This window comes from Heteronotia binoei, chromosome 6 (assembly GCF_032191835.1).
Source record: "Heteronotia binoei isolate CCM8104 ecotype False Entrance Well chromosome 6, APGP_CSIRO_Hbin_v1, whole genome shotgun sequence".
Taxonomy (NCBI): Eukaryota; Metazoa; Chordata; class Lepidosauria; order Squamata; family Gekkonidae; genus Heteronotia; species Heteronotia binoei.
This window is the reverse complement of record NC_083228.1, coordinates 36,442,771-36,462,659: the sequence shown is the minus strand read 5'-3', so window position 1 is coordinate 36,462,659 and position 19,889 is coordinate 36,442,771. Positions and strand designations below refer to the sequence as shown.

The 19,889-nt window shown below is 42.7% G+C and overlaps 1 protein-coding gene across 5 annotated transcripts in view; it reads left to right on the top strand.

Moving 5' to 3' along the window:
• RNLS (renalase, FAD dependent amine oxidase) overlaps nucleotides 1-19,889 on the top strand; it is a 128,851-nt gene that overhangs the window by 101,921 nt on the left and 7,041 nt on the right. For all 5 annotated transcript variants that reach the window (XM_060241270.1, XM_060241269.1, XM_060241271.1 and 2 more), the window contains one exon: nucleotides 13,613-13,788. In XM_060241270.1, coding sequence (XP_060097253.1) covers nucleotides 13,613-13,788 — 176 coding nt within the window. The remainder of the gene's footprint in view (nucleotides 1-13,612; nucleotides 13,789-19,889) is intronic.

Here is a 19,889-nt window from a genome sequence, read left to right as displayed (position 1 = left end):
CATGTATATACCAGTTATAAAAAGCATTCTGACCTTTGTAATATAGCATTATTCAAAATGATTTGGTGGGAAGTAGTTTGATTGTGTTTTGAAAAACAATCCAAATATATCATGGACTATATGATGGTTCCACTTACTTATGTGTCGCTGCACAAGGACAAAATGTGCTCCTGAGGGTTTTTCAGTATTTTCCTTGGTACTATGCTAGTACAATATTAATATAATCCTTCCCAAAAACATTCTAGCTCAGTTATGGAATATGACACCCCACATTTCTGTTGTGTTTTTTTAACCAAAATATCAAAAACTATGCCCTCTTAAAGAAGTGAGGCTATGGTCGTTCAGATGCCTAAGTGATTCATAGCCAGCCAGTGTCTGCTGAGTTTCTGAATCTCTGCTAATAAGGAACTGGCTCAATGGTGTAATGTGTTACATGATGCAAAATGGGGGTGGGGGTAGGGTAATACTATCTTCCTTTGTAGCATATGTTAATAATAAATCATCATAGCATAGTCTGCTTTCTAAATATCAGTCGTGTTTACAACCAGATCTGTGGGACACTGAGAATTTGTTAACATAAATTACCCAATTCATATGTGCAAAATGAGGAGAGACACTTCACATTCTGTGGGAATCACTAAAATATAATACCATTTTAATGCATCATGTCCTCACGTCTTCTGTGGCTGTCTTTGCAGGTATGAGATTTAGAAGAAACATTTGCTTGAGCTATGACCTGTTTTTACATGCCACTTTTCTTTCTGTAGGATAGCCTCTTCTATCTCAGCACTTCACTCCACCAATGCTTTACGCTCAGTTATTTGCTTTATAACATCTTTTATAGTCTGCCTGTTCCTTATAAGGACACTGAGAAATTATTCACAAAGATAACAAAAGCCTGAACAAGTTACCCAGCATTCTTTTGGTCTGGGTCCCTCTAATATGTCGTGTAGTCTATACATTACAGTGATTCCATGTGGAATAGAAGAAACTTAGCAAGCCAAGTGAATTTTTAATAGGAGAATCAAGAGCAGCCCATCCATTTGCAAAGTAGTACATTAACGTCAGTGCTGACATTTCAGAGGAAATTCCAAGTTTATTTTTAGATTCGAAGGAATTTATTTTTATTCATTATTCATCACTAGATACATGTTCTTAGATTGGAGACTGTTTTTCTCTACAGAAAAAATACTGAGACAATTTAGAGACATCCAAGTCAATCAAAGAATTGATCAGCAATTCCTTTATGACACTACGACGAGTCAAGAGTGCCATTTTTCCTTTTAAGATCAGTTCTTTTCCATTCAGTCCTTTCTGTTCAGTACATGGAAGGCAGAAGGGAAGAAGCACTCAGAAAATTACTTTTCACCCATTTTAGTCCACAGTTAAACACAATTGTGAGACAAGTTGAGTTCTAGGATTCTGTTTATTTTTTGTTATTTATTTGAAAGATGCTTTCCTACATTCTCAGCCAAATAGGCTCCTGAAGTAACCGACGACATAAGAACATAAGAGAAGCCATGTTAGATCAGGCCAATGGCCCATCCAGTCCAACATTCTGTGTCACACAGCGGCCAAATATATATATATATATATATAAAAATATATACACACACACACACACACACTGTGGCTAATAGCCACTGATGGACCTCTGCTCCATATTTTTATCTAACCCCTTCTTGAAGGTGGCTATGCTTGTGGACGCCACCACCTCCTGTGGCAGTGAATTCCACATGTTAATCACCCTTTGGGTGAAAAAGTACTTCCTTTTATCCGTTTTAACCTGTCTGCTCAGCAATTTCATCGAATGCCCACGAGTTCTTGTATTGTGAGAAAGGGAGAAAAGTACTTCTTTCTCTACTTTCTCCATCCCATGCATTATCTTGTAAACTTCTATCATGTCACCCCTCAGTCGACGTTTCTCCAAGCTAAAGAGCCCTAAGCGTTTCAACCTTTCTTCATAGGGAAGGTGTTCCAGCCCTTTAATCATTTTAGTTGCCCTTTTCTGAACTTTCTCCAATGCTATAATATCCTTTTTGAGGTGCGGCGACCAGAACTGCACACAGTACTCCAAATGAGACCGCACCATCGATTTATACAGAGGCATTATGATACTGGCTGATTTGTTTTCAATTCCCTTCCTAATAATTCCCAGCATGGCGTTGGCCTTTTTTATTGCAAACGCACACTGTCTTGACATTTTCAGTGAATTATCTACCATGACCCCAAGATCTCTCTCTTGGTCTGTCTCTGCCAGTTCACACCCCATCAACTTGTATTTGTAGCTGGGATTCTTGGCCCCAATGTGCATTACTTTGCACTTGGCCACATTGAACCGCATCTGCCACGTTGACGCCCACTCACCCAGCCTCAACAGATCCCTTTGGAGTTCCTCACAATCCTCTCTGGTTCTCACCACCCTGAACAATTTAGTGTCATCCGCAAATTTGGCCACTTCACTGCTCACTCCCAACTCTAAATCATTTATGAACAAGTTAAAGAGGATGGGACCCAGTACCGAGCCCTGCGGCACCCCACTGCTAACCGTCCTCCACTGCGAAGACTGCCCATTTATACTCACTCTCTGCTTCCTATTACTCAGCCAGTTTTTGATCCACAAGAGGACCTGTCCTTTTACTCCATGACTCTCAAGCTTTCTAAGGAGCCTTTGATGAGGAACTTTATCAAAAGCTTTCTGGAAGTCAAGGTAAACAACATCTATCGGGTCTCCTTTGTCCACATGTTTGTTCACCCCCTCAAAGAAATGTAACAGGTTAGTGAGGCAAGATCTTCCCTTGCAGAACCCATGCTGAGTCTTCCTCAATAACCCGTGTTCATCAATGTGCCTACTCATTCTGTCCTTGATAATGGTTTCTACCAACTTTCCCGGTATTGAAGTCAGACTGACTGGCCTGTAATTTCCCGGATCTCCTCTGGAACCCTTTTTAAAGATGGGGGTGACATTTGCTACCTTCCAGTCCTCAGGAACGGAGGCAGATTTCAATGAAAGATTACAGATTTTTGTTAGAAGATCCACAAGTTCAACTTTGAGTTCCTTCAGAACTCTCGGATGTATGCCATCCGGACCCGGTGACTTATTAGTTTTTAATTTGTCTATCAGTTGTAGGACCTCCTCTTTTGTCACCTCAATCTGACTCAGGTCTTTCAACACCCCTTCCAATATTAGTGGTTCTGGGGCGGGCAAACACTTCTCATCTTCCACGGTGAAGACGGAGGCAAAAAATGCATTCAGCTTCTCAGCCATTTCCCCATCCTCCTTCAGTAATCCTTTTACCCCATGGTCATCCAAGGGCCCCACTGCTTCCCTGGCTGGTTTCCTACTTCTAATATATTTGAAGAAATTTTTATTGTTGGTCTTTATGTTTTTTGCAATATGCTCCTCATAGTCCCTTTTTGCCTGCCTGATCACAGTCTTGCATTTGATTTGCCACTGCCTGTGTTCCCTTTTATTAATCTCACTTGGACTGGTTTTCCACCGCTTAAAGGAGTCCTTCTTACCTTTTACAGCTTCCATTACTTTGTTTGTTAACCATGCTGGCCTCTTCTTATACCTGTTTGTGCCTTTCCTAACTTGTGGTATGTATTTTATCTGAGCTTCTAGGATTATAGTTTTAAATAGTCTCCAAGCTTCCCCAAGGGTTTTGACCGTATTTACCTTTCCTTTCAGTTTCCTCCTCACATGCCTCCTCATCTCAGAGAATTTACCCCTTTTAAAGTTAAATGTGGTTGTGGCGGTCTTTTTGGGCAACTCCCTATTTATACAAATGGTGAAATCAATAACATTATGGTCACTGTTCCCAAGCGGCGCAATCACTTTTACGTCTCTCACCAAGTCTTGGGCATTACTTAGGACCAGATCCAGGATCGCCCCACCCCTGGTAGGTTCTGAGACCATCTGCTCCATAGCACAGTCATTGAGAGCATCAAGAAACTCAATCTCTTTCTCTCGACCAGAACACATATTGACCCAATCAATCTGCGGGTAGTTAAAATCACCTATTACGACACAGTTTTTACGTTTAGCCGCTATCTTTAATCCCTCCATCATATTATAATCGTCCTCTCTCTTTTGATTTGGTGGGCGATAACAAACTCCCATAGTTAAATTTCCTTTTGAGCCCTCTATTTCAACCCAAAGCATTTCTAAAAGGGAATCTAATTCTCTGACCTCAGTCTTACTGGACCGTATATCCTCTCTGACATACAGAGCCACCCCACCTCCAACCCTTCCCTCCCTATCCTTCCGATATAACTTATATCCAGGAATCACCGTGTCCCACTGATTCTCCTCATTCCACCAAGTTTCTGAAATTCCCACAATGTCTGTTTTCTCCCAACACTAAACATTCCAATTCACCAATTTTACTTCGGACACTTCTAGCATTTGCATATACAATTATACAACAGCAAAAGCACAATGAAATCAATAATATAACTTAAACCCAAAATGGCAGCAACTAATGTATAAAACAGACTCAGTTTCATTCTACCCCCAGTATCCCAAAGACCTCATGAGACAGCCAGCTTGGTGTGTTTTTCTCTTGAAAAGTTTTCATTGGGATGGTGGTGGTGCTACTGAAATGCCCCAAAAGATAAAGTGTTGGACAGCTAGAAGATCTTAGTTTCCATCCCTAGCAAATCCAGCCTTAGTTCCCAGTTGCACATGTAGCACTGTCTGCCTAGTTGCCACATTTCACACCACTCCAAGCTAGCAAGGGACAGTATATTGCACCTTCTCAGTTTCAGGCTACCATGCTCAGTGAATAGCAAGCTGGCCTGTTGCCCCTTCCCTTCCCTTCACTGCACTTACAATAGTAAAACTAAATAGGCTTGCTGTGTTTACAGAGATGAGACTTCAAGCATTCAAAATGTAAGTAAACAAAAATGAAAAGAATTTACATGGTTTGTTCAAGAATGAGGCAGAGCCAAGGATACAAAGAAAAGTGAAATTACAGACATGAAAACATAAGAAGAGTCGTGCTGGATGAGACCAAAGGCCTATCTAGTCCAGAATTCTGTTCACACAGTAGCCAAGAAGCTACCTCTAAAAGTGAACAGGAAGACTGCAACAGCTTCATCCTGCCTTTGCACCCCAGCAACTGATTCAAAGAGGCATATTACCACTGGTGCTTGAGGGATTAGATATCCATTATGGTTAGTAGCCACTGATAGCCCAGTCCACCATGAATTTGTCCAGTTCCCTTTTAAAGTGTTTCAAGTTGGGAACCATGAACACATACTATGGCAGCAAGTTCCACAAATTAAGTATAAGCTATATGAAGAAATACTTCCTTTGATCTGTCTTGAATATCTCACCTTTAAGCTTCAGTGGGTGACCCCGGATTGAAGTATTATAGAAGGAGAAAAGTTTCTCCCTTTCCACTGTCTCCATGCCATGCATAATTTTATAAACTCTTACTTGCCTTTTTTTTTCTAGGCTTCACAGCCCTAAGCGATTTAACCAATCCTTATAGGGCAGCTGCTCTAGCGTCCTGATCATTTTGTTTGCTCTTTTTTGTACCTTTTCAAGCTCTACAGTATCCTGTGGTGCCCAAAACTGTAGAAGATGATGATGATATTGGATTTATATCCCACCCTATACTCTGAATCTCAGAGTCTCAGAGCAGTCACAGTCTTCTTTTCCTTCCCCCCCCCCCGCCCCAACAGACACCCTGTGAGGTAGGTGGGACTGAGAGAGCTCTTACAGCAGCTGCCCTTTCAAGGACAACTCCTATGAAAGCCATTCCAGCATCTACAAGTGGAGGAATGGAGAATCAAACCTGGTTCTCCCAGATAAGAGTCCGCTCACTTAACCACTACATTAAACTGGCTCTCTGTACACAACATTCCAAATGTGGTCTCACCATAGATTTGTATAAGGGCAGTTTGATAGCAGCAGTTTTATTCTCTATTTATTTTCTAATTATGGCCAGCACGGAATCTGCCCTTTTCACAGCAGCTTCACACTGGATTGACATTTTCATCAAGCTATCCACTACCACCCCAAGGCCCCTTTCTTGGTCTTTTACTGCAAGCTCAGATCCCATCAGTGTATATGAAGCTGCGATTATTTGCCTCAATATGCACCATTTTACAGTTGCTGACATTGAAACTCATTTGCCATTTTATTCCTATTCCCCTGCTTGAAGAGATCCTTTAGGAGCTCTTCACAATCCATTTTTGTCTTAATCACCCAACACAATGTGATGCTATCTGCAAACTTCTCACACTGCACTCTACACTTATTCTAATGATGCAGTCGCTAGGATAGGCTAGTAAAACTTGACACTAAACATTTAACATTTCATTTCATTTTATTCGATTTATATCCCGCCCTCCCCACCGAGGCGGTTCCGGGCGGCTCACAACATAAAATTCTAACAATAAGATTAATGAATATTAAAATACATTAAATAGTTTACAGCAGTTAAAACAAGAAAACGATCTATCAATGTGCTATCCTACAACCTTCCTTTGGGGTTTTTCAGGTACCGGTCAGTTATATGCCAACCGGAAGAGGACTGTCTTACAGGCCCTGTGGAACTGTCCAAGGTCCCACAGGGCCCTCACCTCTTCTGGTAGCTGGTTCCACCAGCAAGGGGCTGTAATCGAAAAGGCCCTGTCCCTGGTTGACTTCAGACGGGCCTCCTTCGGCCCAGGGATTGTTAGTAGATTTTGAGAACCAGATCTAAGCACTCTCTGGGGAACGTGTGGGGAGAGACAGTCCCTAAGGTAGGCAGGTCCTAGGCCATATAGGGCTTTAAAGGTAATAACCAGCACCTTGTACCAAACCCAGTATATTATTGGCAGCCAGTGCAGTCCCCGGAGCCCTGGCTGAATGTGCTCCCACCTGGGTAGCCCTAATAACAGCTGGGCGGCGGCATTCTGCACTAGCTGCAACTTCCGGGTTCGGCACAGGGGCAGCCCCATGTAGAGGGCATTACAGTAGTCCAACCTTGAGGTGACCGTTGCATGGATCACTGTTGCCAGATCGTCATGTTCCAGGAAAGGGGCCAGCTGCCTTGCCCGCCTAAGATGAAGGAATCCGGACTTAGCAGTGGCTGCTATTTGGGCCTCCATTGTCAGGGCACCCCCAAGCTCTTGACCCTGTGTGCCATTGTCAGTGGCACACAGTCAAAGGCTGGTAGGGGAATTTCCCTTCCCGGACCACGTCGACCCAAGCAAAGGACCTCTGTCTTCACTGGGTTTAGTTTCAATCCACTCAGCCGGAGCCATCTAGCCACGGCTTGTAACGCCAGGTCCAAATTTTCTGGGACACAGTTAGGCCAGCTGTCCATGAGTAGATAGAGCTGGGTGTCATCAGCATATTGGTGACAACCCAACCCATACCTCCGGGCAATCTGGGCAAGGGGGTGCATGTAGATGTTGAACAACATCGGGGAAAGCACCGCCCCCTGGGGCACCCTGCAATCAAGCATGTGCCTCCGGGACAGTTCACCCCCAATCGCCACCCTTTGTCCCCGTCCATCAAGGAAAGAGGAAAGCCATTGTAAGGCCAGCCCCTGAATTCCCGTGTTGGCGAGACGGCAAGTCAGCAACCGATGGTCAACCGTATCGAACGCTGCCGATAGGTCTAACAACATCAGTACCGCCGAGCCGCCTTGGTCCAGATGCCGCTGAAGGTCATCCACCAGAGCAACCAGCAAAAGTCTATCATTACCTTAGTTCTCAGAGTTTGAACTTCTCCCAATGTCCTTGATCACCCAAATAAGGTGGAGTTCCTCAGTAAAGATATCTGCCTACATGGCTTGTGGCTTTCTGACCCCCAAGCTATAAGATAAAGAGAGAGAGAGAAAACTGCTTACTTATGTCCTGAGAATTTATAATCACCCTTTTAAGACTCTTTCCCCTGGCCCTTTGCACCTGTAAAGACTAAAGTACTGTGTTTGGAGCTTGATGATTCATCCACTGACACCTTTATTTCCACCAGCTATGAGTTTGTACCCAGCTGCAAACCCAGCTAGTCCTAATGGTTGAATTACTGCAGTGAATTCTAGTGTGGAGGGCATTTCTCCACTGTTCTTGTGGATTAGCAAAATGTATTGTATATGTTTCCCTTCCGAGTGGCCAACAACTTAATGTCAAATGGCCCACTAAAATTTCTTATTAGGGAAGCCACAGGTTGGGTTTTTAGCACAGATTTGTCTGGGTCAAGGTTAAGCCATTCTGCCATTCAATAATATCCTTTGCATGATGTTGGCTAAAGCTAGACTTCAGAAGCATGTACACCCAAATAAATTATTTCATGTCTAAGCTTCCTCTTTTGAGGGGAGAGGGGGAAAGGTCATGCACATCAGTTATATACTTGTGAATGTGATTGCCTAGATCACAATATTTGCATTTGTGTGAAGCAAATGTGTTACCAAGGCCTGGTTCTGTTCCCACACCCTATCGTCCAAAGATCTTTGCCATGAAAACTAGGCCTGACACTTTTAACAGCTTACTGTTCATAAGAGAATTTCTGAATCCTTGCATTTTACACATGAACAAAATTTAGCTTTGAACTGCAGAGCCGACCCCTGCATTGAAACCTAGAGCATGTGTTTTCTCAGCCCAGCAAACATCACTTCAGTCACAAACCGGAGCAGCCACTTCTAAAAGCAATGTGGTTCAGTTTGTCTGCACATTATGTTCTTCACATCCCCGTGGAGAAACCATGAACAAAGGTGTCAATTGTGGCCATGACTTTGACATCAGCTCTTTTAAAGATCAGAACTGGGTAGCAATCACGAACTCAGCTGTCACATAACATAATTACAGTTGGTCAAAAAGGAGGGGGGGCGGAATCAAACATTCCACAGCTTAAAGACCTCTTGTTCCTCTTATAAGTGGCATACAGCGATAGATTTTACAAAAGAAATATACTGTTTTAACAGATCAAGTCTCATTATCTGTTGGGGGGGGGGGGGGTGCTTTGATTTCAGATCCTGATACTTTCTTAATAATTTTCCTTATTTTTTAAAAAATTATTCTTACCTTTGTACGTATTATATAACCTACAGTTTTTCTGTGGGAGGGAAGGTGGTATGGGATAGTCTGATATTGTCAGATCTTGGAAGCTAAGCAAAGTCAGTACTTGGAAGGGGGACCCATCAAGGAAGACTCTGAAGAGGAAGGCAATGGCAAATCCCTCTGCTTCCCACTTGCCTTGAAAGTCCTTTGCTCAGGTCACCATAAGTTGGCTGCAGCTGGGTGATACTGATCCCCAGGATTGGTGTTCTCAGGTTGTGGAATATGATGACAGAGGTTTTCTTTTATGCCAGTCCTTTCATTCTTCTTGATTGACAATCTCCTACAGTAGTTTTGCCCTGACCTGGATAGCTCAAGCAAGCCACATCAGATCTTAGAAGCTAAGCAGGGTCAGCTCTGGTTAGTATTTGTGTGGGAGACCACCATCGAAGCCTGGGGTTGAAAAGCAGAGGCAGGCAATGGCAAACCTCCTATTTTCATCACTTGCCTTGAAGACCCTATGGGGTCACCATAAGTGGGATGCAACTTCACAGCATTTTCTACCACCAGTAGCATTTTAAAAAATCTAAACTTTCTGACCCATTACACATTTTGAATATCAGCACTGGGACATAGGACCTTTGTTAGGTTGGCAGGAGGAGCACAGGATTGAAAATATTTATTGAGATCATTCCACATGATACAGAACTGACCTTTTGGAAAAAACTACTTGATCTTGCCTGTTTTGTTGACCTTGTGCCATGTGTTACGGTTGTATGTCCAATGGTTTTGTCAATGGAAATATCAACAGAATATTTCTGGTTGGCATCAAGTGCCTGCTATGGTATGTTTTCATGCAGCAGCTGATCCTGTTCTATTTGGCAATCTACTTGGTCACGCCAAGCAGTCACCTGCCAGCTACTAGGGCAATACTGTATAGATGATCCGAGACACTGTCCTCAGTGTGCTTGATAATAATGGCTTTCCAGACAGAATACTGTCCACTGCATGCAAGAAAAAGTGTACAGTGTCCACAAACTACTGTCTTGACTTCATTACAGCAATGACAGCCAGAACAGAAGACCCCATTTTCTGGGTGTTGAAGTTAACTCTTTATTCACTTTGGTGGTAGTGATTCATCTGGGTAGTTCAGTAAGTACCCAGAGCATTTCACATGCCTTGGTTCAATCTTTTTGCAAGCTATTTACTGAACACATTCAGTTCTGTTTGTTTGGCATTTTAGCCAGAAAAAAAGCCAAGGCAGCCAAGTGCATAGAAGCTGAAATAGGTGTCCTGGCAAAGACTGGAATGAAAACTGGGTAGAGCACTGGTATATATCCACAGATGTTTAATATGGAAGCAAAGTATGGAGAGCCAGATTGGTGTGGAGATCCAGTTTGGTGTAGTGGTTAAGTGTGCGGACTCTTATCTGGGAGAACCGGGTTTGATTCCCCACTCCTCCACTTGTACCTGCTAGCATGGCCTTGGGTCAGCCATAGCTCTGGCAGAGGTTGTCCTTGAAAGGGCAGCTGCTGTGAGAGCCCTCTCCAGCCCCACCCACCTCACAGGGTGTCTGTTGTGGGGGAGGAAGGTAAAGGAGATTGTGAGCCGCTCTGAGACTCTTCGGAGTGGAGGGCGGGATATAAATCCAATATCTTCTTCTTCTTCTTCAAAGTCATTTGCAAGATAGCATATGCACTGAGAAATCCTTTCAGAGCTGCACTAGAATGAAGTGTTGAGACAGAAGCACATGCAAGCAGATGTGGGGGAGAGGTGAGCAGATAAGACAGAAAGACAAGCAGAAATATCAAAGCCAGTCTGAACACTGCAAAATTTGAAAAATTATATACAGGGGATCATCATGGAATGTCACTGTTTCTGAAATCCTTCTCTATGCAGAATGCAAGCACTTTGACCCTTTGGCAGAAGGACCAATGTTTTTATAAATACCATGAAAACAACAACTTCAAGATTGTTCATTTGGCATGGCAGTAAGTAACAGAGGAAAGACTTTTGCAGAACCTTCAAAGCTCTGAATATTTTACATGAAGAATTGTGAAATCAACAAATGTATATATTTTCTTACATTTATTTTGTCCTTTCTGCTTAAGGATGAGTGTTTTGTTAAAAAAAAAAAAGAATCCTTAACACTCCAGGTTTTTAAAAAAAACTATTGAAAGAAAACAGCAATTGCATATAGCAGTTAGCTAAGCGTGTTGTAGATTAGTCAGTCACTCACTGCCAGACAACACAGTCTATGAGCTGGGAACATGGTACAGGGAAGAGAAAGAGCATAAAAGATAGTGATAACAGGAAGCTGTCAGCAGTCATGAAGCTTGACTGAAAACCATGTAGCTTGGCCACCAAGCAGGTGACATACCAACTCATGCAGCTCGGACTCTTGACTTCATTGGACTTAGAAGAGCATAACTTTGCTTAAGATTACATTGTTGGTTACAAAGATGCAGGGCTTTCTTTGAGCAGGAATGCAGTTCCAGCTGGCTTGATGTCAGGGGGTGTGGTCTAATATGCAAATGAGTTTCTGTTGAGCTTTTTCTACTCAAAAAGCCCTGCAAAGAGGGAAAAGAACATATAGGGGTGGAAAACATAGCTGAGAGAGAGAATTGGATGTGGGGGGGAGGGAGGAATCAACAGGACCCGAATGCCATACGGTTGACAAAAGGAAAGCCCAATTTGTCTTTATTTTTTAGTCTAACCAAATAGAGTTGTGTTACTGCAGTTCTTAGAATGATACCAAGAATTCACTTGGTAGTTTAGTAAAGAATGGTACAAAGAGTTCTTCTATAGCAGAGATTACAAATGAGAGGCTTGTCCTCCTTATTGGACTCTCACTCAGTCACTCTCCACAACTGTTGAATCTATTTGTCTCAAATTGTTTGCTGATGCTATTTGTTTAGTTTCCATTTAGCGTCTGCCATCTTCTCTTGGGGTAGGCAAAGAGGCTTCAACCATAATAAGAAATTCTGGCTCTTGATAAATAATCAGCATCCCCTTTGAGCAGTAACAAGTTTATTAGGTTCACTTCTAAAGTATCACAGGGGTCATACACAACAGAAGTGGGACTGTCCCAAACGTTTGAGGCCTTGTTTACATTTTGGCTCCAAATTAAGGCCAGAAATTCAAGCATGTTTGACATTTCTCAGTGATGAATTAGTTGTGTGCCTGCAATCAGATGAGACACATGCTAAGCAAAGTGTAGACAGAGCACCAAATATACAAGAGAACAGAAAGACGTAATCCTATTATATCACTTTTATTTTTGGTCAGTTTCCACACTTCACCACACCACTCTTTTCGCAGAATTTAGCTGTGATGTTTTTCCAAAAACATAGCCGTCACTTTCAAAATCTGAATTTTTTTGCTCAATGTGTTTCTGAATGTCATCTTCCAAGAATAACCCTTAATTTTAAAGAATGATCTTGCTCCAATAACCTCAGTGTTAAAATCCATGGCAGTTTAAGTTTCAGCCGAAGTCACACAAAGTTCCCTGCTGCCATCCCAACAAAAACAGCCTCTTGATTGCTATTCCTTCTTGCTGAACGAGCACCGTGTCCCTCTCAGCCATTTCTTCATTTGCTTTGCTGGGAAGCTTCCCTTCTTTGCTATGGTTTGTTGCTTCTGGGCAACACAACCCTCACAGCAACCGTTTGGGGAACAAACCAACTTAGAGCTTACGCTGCCTAGAAGGAGTCTAGATTCTAGCACAACCAGCAACAGATACAAGGAAGGAAGAATGCATGGAGCTAAGAATGTATGATTATTTTTCAGAGTCCTGAAATGGGTCATGATAGCACTTTCTTTAGTCAAGTTGCCAGTTTGCAAACCCAACCTTCAAATCTCCCACATTAGCATGAGACAGTATGTCCATAGCTTGCCCCGCCTGTTGTCTCCTTCCTGGTCCTGTCAATTATGCATTATAGTAGGCAGGAGGAGTTCTTGTGTGTTGCACAGCATGTGGAGGAGAGGAGGCAGACAGTGAGTCCAGAGGTGACAACTCTTGTGTATACAGTTATGATCTTAGCAAAACTGTTTGAATAGAAGTTATTACATACCTGGGGGGGGGGGGAGGCTGAGAATGGGCATGTATATCCCTGAGCAATAACACCTTCAGATCTCTAAAGAGGTAACGTCTGCTCCTAACTTAGGTTACCAATAAAGTTGTTGCAAAAGTCATTATATTATTCATTGTTTAAGCTAGTATTCGTACTTGGAAGGAAAAGCTGGAGTGACCAAACTTTTAATAGCCATGTAGAAGAGGGAATTTTGGCAGCATGGTGTATTATGTTAGGAAGTTGCAAGAGCGAGACGAGCAGCAGCTGCCAAAATCCTGCCTTCTTCAAACCTGCCAACCATCTTCTGTTGCATCTGGAAACTACTTGAAGTTGAATCTGAGCCTTCTACTGGGACAGAACAGAAATCTCAAGTATTGCAAATGCCTCCTGTGGTGTTTTAATCACTTTCTAGGTAGGCTGACATCCTTAACTTGAGTCTCACCATTTCAAATGCAGCAGAGCTATAATTAATATTTTGATGGGATGGAAATCTCATTTTGAGCTATCAGTGAAGGTCTTTCCTTCTTTTTCTGTCTTTCTTGCAGAATCACCGGACATTGGGCCATCTGTTGTTGTCCACACTAGTGTGCCTTTTGGAATCGAACATCTGGATTGGAATATAGACGAGGTTCAGCAGTTGATCCTAGAACATTTAAGAGATATTATACCTATTGTACCTGAACCAGCAAGTATCAAGTGCCAGAGATGGAGATATTCTCAGGTAATCTCTAGTAATGGTAGTGAAATGCTTAGGTACCTAGGAATTACTGTTTTATTAATATTCTTCCTTACTGAAACTCAGTGGCACATGCTTTGTGAAATATAAATCCAAGTCCCTAGAATTTCCAGTTAAGAATTATCTCAGATTGCAAGAATAGGAGAAACTCATGCCTGAAACACTGGAAGGTACACCGAGCTTCATTAGATGAACTTGTGGAACTGACTTACCCTAAAGGGAAATTCATATTTACATTTTTGATGTGGTTGCTTCTTCCACATGGTTGGGGCTGCATGCTGCAGAGGTACCAAATGCAATCATATTTGGTCAGGCTGGTCATGCAGAAAGTTTCTACACCATCACTGCCCCGACCACATATGTGGGCCTAACTTAGTTTTCTTTTCTAACGCAGAACAAAAGAATTTGCAGGCCAGTATTTAATCAAGTGAGTTTTATAAAATGGAGAGAGGAGGCATCAGTGCCTCCTGTTCCAAAGATATGTGTCATAATCCCAGGCTATGCCTTCAGTCAAATTGCCGCTTTGCTATCCCTGGGATTGGATGAGATAACTAAATATATAGCTTAATTCCTGCTGTAGGGCTTCCCACAGTGGTTGGGAAGAATACCTCTGGCAATTGCTCACAATGAAAAAAAAAAATCTTCTCCACCCTTCTGCAACTTCTTCAGAGCCCTTTATGGCCTCCTGTTGCCGTCCCATAAAACAACTGAAGCCATAAAATTTGTGGAAGAGCAGTTAAATTCATATGCTTTAAACAACTGCCTAAAAAAGTTATATCCCGACAGTTAATCAAAGCTATATTGGGGAAAATAAACATGGGCCACCATGTAAAATGTTTTGCTAAAAGACAGCCCCCTCAAAATCTTTTTTCCCCCTTTATGAAGTCTAGCCCTGCTACAAGTGGTACCACAACCCCCCCCCATCAGTCCTCCCTAGTGGTTACTGAAGTTAATACTCCTGCAGCAAACATCATGTTTGCCATCAAAGTGAGATTAATATTACAGCCTCCAGATACTTCTCAGCCTCAAAGGAAAATGTTCCATTCCCCCTCTTCTTCCACTCCTCTCTGTCAGCTCACCTGCTGGTGGTTGTTCTGGAGGCATGCGGCGGTGGTGGCCAGTGGGAGGCCAGCGGGAGGAAAGCTTTCTTCTCCATTACTCCACGCTTCTCATGGGTGCTTCAGATGCGCAGATTCTAAGGCACCTGGTGAGCACTACAATAATTAACCCTTGCCACAATAACTAACAGTCGTAAGAGAAAGAGATGTAAGGAGGGACTGGCATTCCTGTTGCTGACCAACTGTCTGCTTTTATCTCCTTCCACCACAGCATTTGCCATTAAGCTGGGATGGAGACAGGGGTTGGGATGCTCAGAAATTCATTTTGCTGGTGATGATGTCTAGGGGTGGAATTCTAGCAGGACTCCTTTGCATATTAGGCCTCACACCCCTGATGTAGCCCGTCTTCCAAGAGCTTACAAGGCTCTGTAAGCTCTTGAAAGATTGGCTACATCAGGGGTGTGTGGCCTAATATCCAAAGGAGCTCCTGCTAGAATTCCACTTTGAATTCCAATGATGTCATTGAAGCCCTATGGAGTTCTGAGTGCTTGGAATCAGATTCATGAATAGTTGCCGATTTGCTGAGAATAACTCAGAATTATCTGAGCTTAATTCCAAGATGAACCAGAATTCTTATCATCTATCCCAATGTTTTCCCTCTGTAAAACCTGACCATGTTATTTGACATCATCATGCTGTGATTTTACTACCTTTTTTCCTCCCAGCTCCATACTGGTGTAGTGAGGTAGGAGAAACTGATGATGTCACATTCCACAGTGAATTTTCCCAAAACATTACTGTGTTCAACCACATTAAAAATCTAGTCGTTATTACAATACACAGTATTCTACAAGAGAATATATCTAGTGACTAGCCAGTTAGAATAATTTGTGAAAGTGATTTTTGGTTTACGTTATAGAAAATGGGCTGCAGTTCATTTATGTATTATATGTTAGTCCTTAAATTTTGCTTAATATGTTTAGGTATGATGGGGGGGTTGTTTGTTTCATTTTTTGTGCATGATTGGGAAGACCGTTTCCATTCTGCCTATTTTCTTTGGCCAATTTCCCATTTTAATTTCATTGTTTTTGCCATTTATATGCATTTGACACAGAAAAACGGCCATCAATTTTAATGGCTGTATTTCTGATGAATATTATTAATATGCTTGGGGCAAAGCACTTTTGCAGTTTTGGAGAAACCATTTTTTTAAAAAAATGTGAACTTTTAAAATGAACCAGGGTTGTCACAAAATTTGGTAACTTCCCTCTGTTAGATTTCTTTTTCTAAATCTCTCAAGGATTAGTTTTTTTTAATAATACTATAATTAGTTCAAGAGTTGGCACTGTCTGTAAAACCATTTCTGTTGAACTAAAGGCTGTGATTCTGGTATATTATCCAGTAGGCTCACTACTTGAAAATAATCCTGAAGCCACTTTTCCACTATAGATGCTATCAGACAAGTATACAAACAATTCCTCCCAATGTGGTTGTGCAGCTATGCTGGACAATACAGGAAAAGGCCTGTTAGCAGCATCTGTGCTTCATGGTTTTTATTGGTCTGACCTACAAAAGCACAGCGCCAGATTAATTAAGAGCTTTTGTGGCTGATTCCAGGCCTGCATCCATCCAGGACTTTCTCATTCCACCAGGCTCCATGTATGATCTGTTTTGTTTTTTGCCTCCATTGTTATCCACTCATTCCATTCAGCTGCATCAACGAGAGAGAGGTATGTCAGCAAGGCAACCTTCATTGGGTCAGGTAGTATCCCCTGCTGTTTGGCTTTTAATGACAAATTTGCAGCTTGTGAGGCAGGCATTCACAGCGCCAGCTTATCCCCCAACCATGTAAAGGGAAGGTTCATACTTAATGGTTGGGGGGAAGCCGGTGCGGGGGAGGGATGCCTGTGCAGCACTCCATTCCCCAGTGCAGCATGACATCATCATGTCAGGGATGGTCTTGCGCCCTCCCAGAACATCCCCAAAATCCCCTTGTCGGGCAGAAGATGGGACCTGGCAACTCTAGACCAGACCCACAAAAGTTTCAAGAAGGTTACCACTGCTCACGCCTTCTGACCCTGGCCTTCTGGGATGCTCTCTTACTTATGCAGGGCCCCACTCTCCTCTAGCAATAGTCTCCAACTATTGGAGACTGAGACTTGCATTGCTGCTGATGGAAAGAGAAAATAGAGCTTACTCCACAACAACAAAAGGTTTAAAATGTTACTCTAGTGGTAGAATGGCAAGAAGCAGCCTTCAAAAGCAGCAAGAAGCTGTCTGAGGACCAGAGGTTAAAAATACCACCATAAGGTAATCTATGTTGATGATAATATAATAGCAGCAGCAGCAGGATTTCCAGAGCGGTTATCATTATGGCAGCTAGATTTAATTACAAAGATAAAAACACCAGGTTGTTAATTAGGTTTATTGTGGTTATTATAATTTATCATTCATACTACTGTAGCACCCACAATGCCTACAATATAATAGCTAGATGAAATTAGGGGCATGGTTTTTAATCCACGGAGCTCTGAGATAGATTGGCAAGAGGCTGCATAAGAGTCAGGGCCAATTCACACTCTCCACAGAGCAAAACATGAGTTTTGCCCCCTTCTGAATCCTGGACGCACATGTGGTATGATAAGTGTCGTTGCAGGCATCTTTGTTTCATACTACTCCTTTATGGTTCAGCTGTACACCTGAAAAGGTAACATGTAAAGAGGACCCTGTTGGATTACAGATTTAGGCCAAATCTGTAACAGCCTCCCACCCCCCAAAAAGTTAGAACTGAAGCTGATCTATTTATTCAGAAGCAAGGCACGCTGAGTTCACTAGAACTTAATCCCATGTACATATGAAACCTTAATCAGATAACACCTGTAGAGAGCCCTGGCTTTTTCCTACACGTGATTGAGCTAGCTCAGAAGACATTGTAATTCTTTTTCCCCCCTTCTGGCATTGCTGTTTTGTAACACTGCATGAAGAGACTCAGATGTACGTGCCGCATGACATTTGAGGTCCTCATAGTGCCCCCCCCATGTCAGATTACATGTGCTAAAGATGCTTCACTTATCCCCACACCTGGTCATGTAGTCAATGTGGCCAAATAATAAGTTTGTTAGCCCATCATGGATAATTAAACTAACTCTTTCTGTGCAAACTCTCATCACTAATCTCCGGAAGAGAAGCTCTGTACAAGAACTGACCCACAGTTAAGGATCTTACAATGGTGCTCACTAATTACCTTCCAGCTATCTTTGTTTTAAAATTCCAGTCATCAATTGACACAGCAGCAAAAGGAAAATGAAGGATGGATGGGTTTTCCCCAGACCCTGTCAGGCAGGATTTATCCTTTTTGTTAATTCAGTGCTGCCATTATGCCCTTCAAATGGGCCATATACAATCCCCGGATTAAAATGCAGACATTACAATTATCCGTGGAAGATGTGGGATTAGTCCTCCCAAATTTCTATTGATACTGCTTAGCAGCACAGCTGCAGCACTCGATCCCATGGTTTAATTATGATAAGACAACATTAGCACCAGCAATCAAAGGCTTCTCTAACCAGAAAGTCCCTTTGACAGAATCCAGTTACAATGTAATGAGAAAAGAGAGCGGCCAAAACAGTACAGTGGTAAAAGAACTTTTATATATGGCATGCCTGCAGCATCAGGAAAAGTATATGTTTATCTTGTGAAATCATGAACTTGCCACCAACTGAAAAGGGATCCTCCCATTCAACGTGCAAAAGGTCAAGAACGAGGCAACATGGATTTGCCTCTGTTAGCACATCTGAAAGGCATTCCTCTTACACTTGTAGACAAGGGCTGCTTTCTCCTGGCAATGTTTTTTCATTCTTCAGCCAGCGTGGTGTAGTGGTTAAGAGTGGCGGACTCTAATCTGGAGAACCGGGTTTGAATCCCCACTTATCCACATGCAGCTGCTGGGTGACCTTGAGTCAGCCACAAGTTCTCAGCAGAGCTATTCTCTCAAGAGCTATCTCAGCCCCACCTACCTCACAGAATGTCTGTTGTGAGGAGAGGAAGAGAAGGATATTGTAAGCTGCTCTGAGACTCAAAGTGAAGGGCAGAGTATAAATCCAATCACTTCTTCTCATCTACCCTTGAGACTAACCCAAAAACTCCAGCTGATCCAGAATGTGGCAGCGTGAGTCCTGATGGGAACACTGGCTTCCAGTGAAGCACCCAGTCAGGTTCAAGGTTCTGGTATTGACCTTAAAGGCCTTGAGCAGTCTAGGACCAATGTATCTGTGGGACCCTCCCTTCTGGTATATCCCTGAGAGAGCTTTGTGCACCATTGACAACAACCTGCTGATGATCGCTAGCCCTAGGGATGTCTGGCTGTCCTTGATCAGGACCAGAGCCTTCTCAGCTCTGGCCCCAACCTGGTGGAACTCTGCCCAATGCCACCAGGGCCCTGTGGCATTTTATGCAATCACATAGGGCCCGTAAGGCAGAGATGCTCCACCAGGCTTTTGGTTGAGGGCAGCAACATTTTTTTTTATTGCCTGTCACTCTTCTTCCCTCCCCTTCTGTATATTCTGAGTTCCCTCTGCCCAAAACCTGGCCAGGTAGTCCAGAATTGGGACAGAAAATTTATAGGATGCCATGTTGGATCTCTTTTATTCTGGTTATTTTAGTTTTTATCAAATTGTATATTGAATTTTAATGTTTGTATATTTGTTTTATGGCTTTATGCCCTCTGTACCTCACCCAGAGTCCAGCATAAGATGGTATTTGGGATGGGGAAGAGAAAAAGAAGAAAAGATGATGCTATGTAGATCCTGATTTGAAAGCCAAGATTCAGCAAAATATCCCTGTGGAAGCCACCAGAGTTGGAAAGGAGAGCATCATCAGATAACCTTGTATGGCCATGCTGTGTGTCTGTGTATGCCCTAGCTTGTGTGTTCTAGGATGTCCAGGGACAAAAGATCCCCATTACCTCTCACAGCTTACCAGGACTGGGTCCCAAAAATTGCCTCTCCTCTTGGAGTTCTGCTACACAGG